Source organism: Enhydra lutris, unplaced genomic scaffold, assembly GCF_002288905.1.
Source record: "Enhydra lutris kenyoni isolate GAN:26980312 unplaced genomic scaffold, ASM228890v2 scaffoldscaffold68, whole genome shotgun sequence".
Lineage (NCBI taxonomy): Eukaryota > Metazoa > Chordata > Mammalia > Carnivora > Mustelidae > Enhydra > Enhydra lutris.
Genome location: NW_019154152.1, coordinates 3754082 through 3761407, shown reverse-complemented (window position 1 = coordinate 3761407; position 7326 = coordinate 3754082). Strand labels below are relative to the sequence as shown.

Sequence of the window (7326 nt, the reverse complement as noted above, 5' to 3'; positions counted from 1 at the left end):
CATGTGGCTATTGAGCACTTAAATATGACTAATGCAACTGAGGAATTAAATTTTTATTTGTTTTTAATTAAAATTTAAAGCCGATAATTTCTTCAGTGACAGGAAATTTTTAAGTGCATTTGGAAAAACTCAAATACGTGAATCTATCTTTTCAACTGCAAATTTTATGAAATCTAATACAGTTCCAGTATTTTCAATTGAAATTAAGCAAATAGATGGTACTAGACAGTTTTATGCTAAGCAAAATAAGTCAATCAGAGAAAGACAATTATCATACAATCTCATTGATATGTGGAATTTAAGAAACAAAACAGAGGATCATGGGGAAAGAGACGAAAAACTAAAACAAGACAAAACCAGAGAGGGAGACAAACCATAAGAGACTCTTAACCATAGGAAACAAACTGAGCGTTGCTGGAGGGGAGGAAGGTGGGGGGATGGAGTAACTGGGTGATAGACATTAAGGAGGGCATGTGATGTAATGAGCACTGGGTATAACAGAAGACTGATAAATCACTGATCTGTACCTCTGAAACCAATAATACATTACGTTAGTTAACTGAATTTAAATTAAAAAATAAGAATAAAGAATATAAGTGTAAAGTACATACTGAAATTCCAAGACTTGTATAAAAATGTAAATTGTTACTATATTGATTACATGTCAAAATTATATTTTGGATAGACTGTGTTAAATAAAATGTTACTAAAATAAATTTCATCTATTTGTTTTTGCTTTTTTACGTGGCTAATAGAAAACTTTAAATTTAAATTACATGGCTAATTATAGGGTTAGCATTATGTTGGACAGTACAGCTCCAAATAATTACTCAACTAATTAAAAGCATGAATTTAACAAAGTTTCTACGTAAAGGCTTACAAAGTTTCCAGTTAAAGTTTTTGAGGGAGTTGGGAGGAAATACAAACATCAAATTGGCATTTTTAAAAGTAAGTGTGTAACATGCTGAAGCTGGATTGGAATTTAGGGTGAATGGCTGGGGTATGGGGTAAATTGGGAGGTTACTGCAGTAAACCGAGTAGAAAAGTGATGATATTGGTTTGGGCTAGAATGGAGGTAGTGAGGTGAAGAAAAGATACATTTGAGAGACAACTTGGGACATAAAACTGACAAAAGTTTAAAAATCTATTTAATCAGATTATCTGATTGCATCAAAACATTGATTACAGTTTTATCATATTCTACAATGAAAACAGTAATTAAAACGTATTTAATCAAATTCTATAATCAAAACACTCATTACAGGTTTAATCAAATTGTTCAACCATTTTATTAAAATCACAAGTCTAGCCGATTCATATCCTTCTGAGAACCGAAAATACACACACACACACACAGGAAGTCACAAGGTTACAGAATTCATCGTTAACATTTATATTTAAACTGATCACAAAGGTAGCACAGGTATGACTTGCACTTCACATCTGCTAAACGAAGAGCCCTTGACTGGGCTGAGGGATGAATGATTGAATTATTCACAGCAATCTTGAGAAAAAAAGATCCGCCAAGTCCGGGGCGCGGAGGCGGAGTCCGGCGCCGACACAACTGCCAGAATTGGCCGGAGGTCCCACGTCAGTCCTTGGCCAGGCCCTGAACCCGCGCCCCACTCGTCGTCTCGCCCACCGCGGGGCCGGGAGGCTAGGCTTTCAGTGCTTTGATTCAGGCTGCGCTAGTGCGGGTCTAATTCAGAAGTCGCAGACCCACGCTAAAGAAAACATCGACATCCTCGTTCCACAGTCAAGGAAACTCCAAAGCCGCAGAAGGAGCCCGTAGTCTGACAGGCCCTCCCGCGGGGAATGCTTCCGGGGCAGGGGGCGGGGCTGCCGGAAGTGGCCGGACGCCGTCTGCTGTTCGTTGTTTAAGCGGCTGACGGGAAGGAGAAGCCCAAGCTCCGGCGGCGCCGCGGGGCGGCAGTCACGACCTGAGTCCGGGCCGCCGCTAGCCTCTGGAAGAGCCAGAAGCCAGGAGTACCTTCTGTGGAGGGGAGGGGCGAGACGCCCGCTCGCCTTCTGATCTCATCATGTCGCGGGGTTCCATCGAGATTCCCCTCCGGGACACTGACGAGGTAAGTGTCGAGTATGGGGGAGGGTGGGAGCCATGAACTTGGATGATCCCCTCCTTTCCCCTTCTTTCGACTTCGCCTCTGAAGCGAGAGCACCTTTTCCCCCGGGAGCCCAAGTCTAAATCCCCGACCGAAGCCCCAGTCACCCCCTGCCCCTGCACCTTTTCAGGCTGACCACATCACGTCCCCGCAGCCTCGGGGCCACCTCGAGGAGTTCTTGAAAGTTCCTTTCCTACCTGTTCGTATGTGGCAGTACTCTGCTCTCTTCCTAATTGTCGGCGCAGGGGTGCGAGAGTGCGGATAAATTGTAAGGCGCTTCACAGATAAAAGAGGTGGGCGCTGATGTCACCGTGGTCTCTGCTGCTCAAACTATCTTTCCCTGAGGAATACATAGGATGTCACCCTTTATCCCTTAGAAACTCGAGTCTGTCGTGATGCTCTGTGTCCCCCCCACACAGCTGCATCGGCAAAATAGGAGACCCCGAGATACAGCCGCCAGGGTGTGCTGATAGAACTCACCTTCTCCCTTCCCCACACCTCATCATGGGTAGCCTGTGGCTTGTCTCAGTTAAGCCCTCAGCATTGATGTCGTCTAGATCCAGTATAATCGCGTACTCTTATTTTTGTTCACTTAAGACACAACATTGAGATATCATTGACCTAGCATAAAATCCAGTGATTTTTAGCAGTATTGTTGTAAAGTTGTGTAACCATCACCACTATCGAATTCCAGAACATTTGCCTACTGTTACTTTTTGTGCTCACATTCAGGAGTGCCTGTGACACACAAATGTTGTCTCCCTGGATGAATGTGTACAGTGGCATGGAACTTCACATTGCCTTAAGTTGTCAGGCCTGTGGCATCAGTCTCAGGGGTGCTTATCTGCACTTCACCTGGATTATATGCTAGGCACGGTTTTGTTTTGACTTTTTTGACAAAGCTTTTTTTTTTTTTTTTAACAAAGTTTTTGTAACATTTTATCGTTCTGGTGATTTGAAGACAGCTAGACGTGTTTGTTTGCTTCTCTATGCTTTTACCTTAATATTCTCATATGACCTATTTGACATGTGTGCCTTAAGCACGTCTTAACGTATACTTGCTCAGCCCCATAGCAAGTGAAAACAAACCCTATGTATATCCGTATTGATGTATATTCCGAAAAGCAGCAAAGAAGAAATGTGAATTTAAGGAAGAAATAAGAAAATAAGAAATAAGAAAAAAATAAGAAATAAGAAAAACTTGCATTTTCTGTTTTAGGTCATTGAACTCGACTTCGATCAGTTACCGGAGGGAGATGAAGTTATCAGTATTCTGAAACAGGAACACACACAACTGCACATATGGATTGCTTTGGCGGTCAGTGTTAATGTGACAAATATTTTTTATACATTGACTGGGAAAAATATTTGGCTTCTGTCTTCAGATTAGTAGTAGCCAGCTTGGGAGCAGGATAAGTAAATTGTACCATATGTATGGAAGTTAATTGTATTACCATTTTTAGAACAAGAAGGCCAGTTTCCTAAATGATGTACTATTCCACTGGTATTACTATATGTTGGTAAAGGCAAAATTCATTTAAGTTAAATAGTAGTCTATACTGTGTGTTTGGTTATTTACTAATTACTCAGTGAAGACTGGCTTATGATTTGTGGATAATCTGAGAAAAAACAAGGAGCCATCATGTAAACATTATTACTTAACATTGTTTTCCATAACAATAAAACATTTCCAATAAAACAGTCTAGAAGGTGATTATATTCCAGGCTAACTCACAAAAGCCCTTTTGGATGAATTTTATCTCAGGCTTGTTTTTTGTTCTGTTGGTCCCTTCCATAATATAAACCCGACTGGAAAGTCTCAGGAGAATCACCTCAGCCTAAAATTCTGACACCCTTTACTCTCCCCAGCACCACCTACCTAATGTTTTCTTTTTATGAGAACTTGATAATAAATTATTCTGGTAATGCATTATAGCATATACTAAAATCATTTTTTAAGCAGGTGTGCTCCAGGTCACTTTTGTTTAAAGATACATAGGGGGCTCCTCCTCTCTTGGAAGGAGAAGTTGATCTGCAATTGGGCTTATATCCAGTGCTCAAGCCTAACTGTAAATAATTTCTTAGATAAGGTTTTACAGAAAAATACTTTTAGTGACAGTACCTTTCTGAAGTGTTACATTTTCCTGGTCTATGGAGAGCAAGCCGTTAAACGTTATCACACAGTTTTTAAAGCCAGAGGGGAATTTAGATTTTCTTTAGTATAAATGCCTCTTTTAACAGCACTTACAGGAAAAAATGGAGGATTGAAGGATTATTTGCACCTGTGGTAAAATTGATGAAACATTGTGGGCTCTAGAGTGTAACAGAAAAGAGTCTAGGCTTTGAACTGGAGAGGCCTTTCTTCAGATTCCTACTTGGCTGCTAACTAGCTGTGGCCTTTGACAAATGATTACCTTCTGAGCCTGTTTTCTCATAAAATGTGGGGATGTTAGCATTCATTTTAAGGGTGATTGTGCAGATTAGAAATAAGTATATAAAGCTACTGGTACAATGATTAGAAATAAGTATATAAAGCTCCTGCCATAATGTATGGCCCACAGTAGGTGTAAAAAAGATGGATCTTGGGGCGCTTGGGTGGCTCAGTGGGTTAAAGCCTCTGCCTTCGGCTCAGGTCATGATCCTATGGTCCTGGGATCGAGCCCCGCATCGGGCTCTCTGCTCCTCGGGGAGCCTGCTTCCTCCTCTCTCTACCTGCCTCTCTGCCTACTTGTGATCTTTGTCTGTCAAATAAATAAATAAAATCTTAAAAAAAAAAAAAAGATGGATCTTCCTTTTATTATTAATAAATGACAGATGCCAGGGAAGTTATTCAGCAGGCCCAAAGTCATGGATAATTTTCATAGATCTAGAACCAGAACCTAAGTTTTCTGTTTAGAAATCTATATCCCTCTTATTATTGCTTTTTCTCTTGGGCTCTGATTTAGTTTGAAATCACCTATTGCTAGGTCAGTAGTAATTTGGAAACATTTATGGTGATTATCACTTTTTTAACAACTTTAATAATTCAACTCTTACAATAATTCACCTACTATAAGCTGCACACATATGACATGTACCATTTGAGAATTTTTAGCATATTTCACACCTGTGAAATCATTACTACAATCAAGATAATGAATAAACCCATCATCCCCAAAACCTTTCTCCAAACTCTTCCCCACGCCCCATAGTGCTCAGCCAACCCTTGCTTTTTGTTTCTAAAGATTGCATGTTCTAAAGTTTTTATACAAATGGAATCATTATAGTGTGTATTCTTTTCGGTCTGGCTTCTCTCACTCAGCATAATTATCTTGAGACTTATTCACGTTGTAGCATGTATCAGTGGTTCTTTTTTCTCCTGAGCAACAGCCATTGTACAGATATACCACAGCTTGTTTGTCCATTCACCTGTTGATCAACAATTGAGTTGTTTCTAGTTTTGGGCTATTATAAATGGAGCTGCTATAGCTGTTTTTGTGCAGCTTTGTGTATGGGCATATGCTTTAAAAATTCTAATTTGATTCTTTACCTTTTAGCTGGAATATTACAAGCAAGGAAAAACAGAAGAGTTTGTAAAGTTGTTGGAAGCAGCACGTATAGATGGCAATTTGGACTATAGAGACCATGAAAAAGACCAGATGACTTGCTTGGATACATTGGCGGCCTATTATGTTCAACAGGCTCGGAAGGAAAAGAATAAGGACAATAAGAAAGATCTTATTACACAGGCAACCCTGTTGTATACCATGGCTGATAAAATTATTATGTATGATCAGGTAAATAAGTCACATTTCTCTGAATTTATGAAATACCTCATGAGAATAAAATGTATGTGTGATAGGCAAGAGATTTTTTTTTTTTTTTGGAAAGAACTTTTCTTAAAATAACATGGTTGATTATAAAAGTATCAGAAGAAGGAGAATTCCCTGTTAAAATTGGAATTTCTTTGGTTGTTGTACTGTTGATATAATGTAGGCAAATTTAGCATATGTAAAACTTATCCGTGGGGCACCTGGGTGACTCGGTCTGTTAGGCATCTATCTGCCTTTGACTTGGATCTTGATCTCAGGGTCTTGGGATTGAGACCTATGCCGGGCTCTCTGCTCGATGGGGAGTCTGCTTCTCCCTCCTACTCTCCCTCTGCTTTTACTCTCTCTCAAAAGAATAAATAATTTTAATCTTTAAATAAATAAATAAATGAAACTTATTCACGGGTTGAGTCTGTAATTCCATCATCTCCAGGTGAATTTCAAACATATTTAAAATTTTTTTTTCATTTAAATTCAATTTAATTAACATATACTCTATTATTAGTTTCAGAGGTAGAATTTAGTGTTTCATCAGTTGCATATAACACCCAGTGCTCATTACTTCAAGTGATGTGATGCCGTTAATGCCCATCACCCAATTACCCCATTCCCCCCACCCACCCTTAAGTCTCTATGATTTGCCTCCCTCTCTGTTTTCATCTTATTTTATTTTTCCTCCCCTTCCCCTATGTTCATCTGTTTTGTTTCTTAAATTCCACATATGAGTAAAATCATATGGTGTTTGTCTTCCTCATTTCACTTAGCATGATACCCTCCAGTTCCATCCATGTTGTTGCTGATGGCAAGATTTCCTTCTTTTTGGTGGCTGAGTAATATTCCTGTGTGTGTGTATGTGTGTACACACACCACATCTTTATCCATTCATCTGTCAATGGACATCTGGGCTCTTTCCATATTCTCACTATTGTGGAAGAATGAGCTTTTCTTTCTGTCATTGTTCCTGGCACAGAAGACTTGAATTTCTGGATAATTTCTTGATTTGTAATTAAGAATCGCCCATTGGTAGTTTGCACATTATAGTTGTAACACATTATAGCTTATAGTTGTAACACATTATAGCTGATAGAGGTATTTGTGTGATACTCTACCTCCTTCCTATATGGTTTTCATTTTAGTGTTACACATTTATGTTAAATTGTGGTTATTCCTTGGTAAAGTCAAGTCTAAGATGATATATCACTTTTTCAGAATCATTTGTTGGGAAGAGCCTGCTTCTGCCTACTTGAAGGGGACAAAATGGATCAGGCTGATGCACAGTTTCATTTTGTACTTAACCAGTCTCCAAATAATATTCCAGCCCTTCTTGGTAAGTCATTTTTGGCAACCATCTTAGGAAACTGTATCTTCCATCATATGCCTGTAGTATATTTCATTGA

At 39.3% G+C, this 7326-nt stretch overlaps 1 protein-coding gene across 2 annotated transcripts in view; it reads left to right on the top strand.

Annotated features, from left to right (window-relative positions):
* Nucleotides 1-1807: 1807 nt before the first annotated feature.
* The window catches only part of LOC111159484 (CTR9 homolog, Paf1/RNA polymerase II complex component), a 29894-nt gene continuing 24375 nt past the window's right edge, over nt 1808-7326 (top strand). Inside the window, exons 1-4 of one of the 2 annotated variants that reach the window (XM_022521992.1) lie at nt 1808-2084; nt 3340-3438; nt 5657-5896; nt 7139-7256. In XM_022521992.1, the coding sequence (XP_022377700.1) occupies nt 2040-2084; nt 3340-3438; nt 5657-5896; nt 7139-7256 (502 nt within the window). In that variant the 5' untranslated portion in view covers nt 1808-2039. The remainder of the gene's footprint in view (nt 2085-3339; nt 3439-5656; nt 5897-7138; nt 7257-7326) is intronic. The other variant, XM_022521993.1, reaches the window with a different exon arrangement.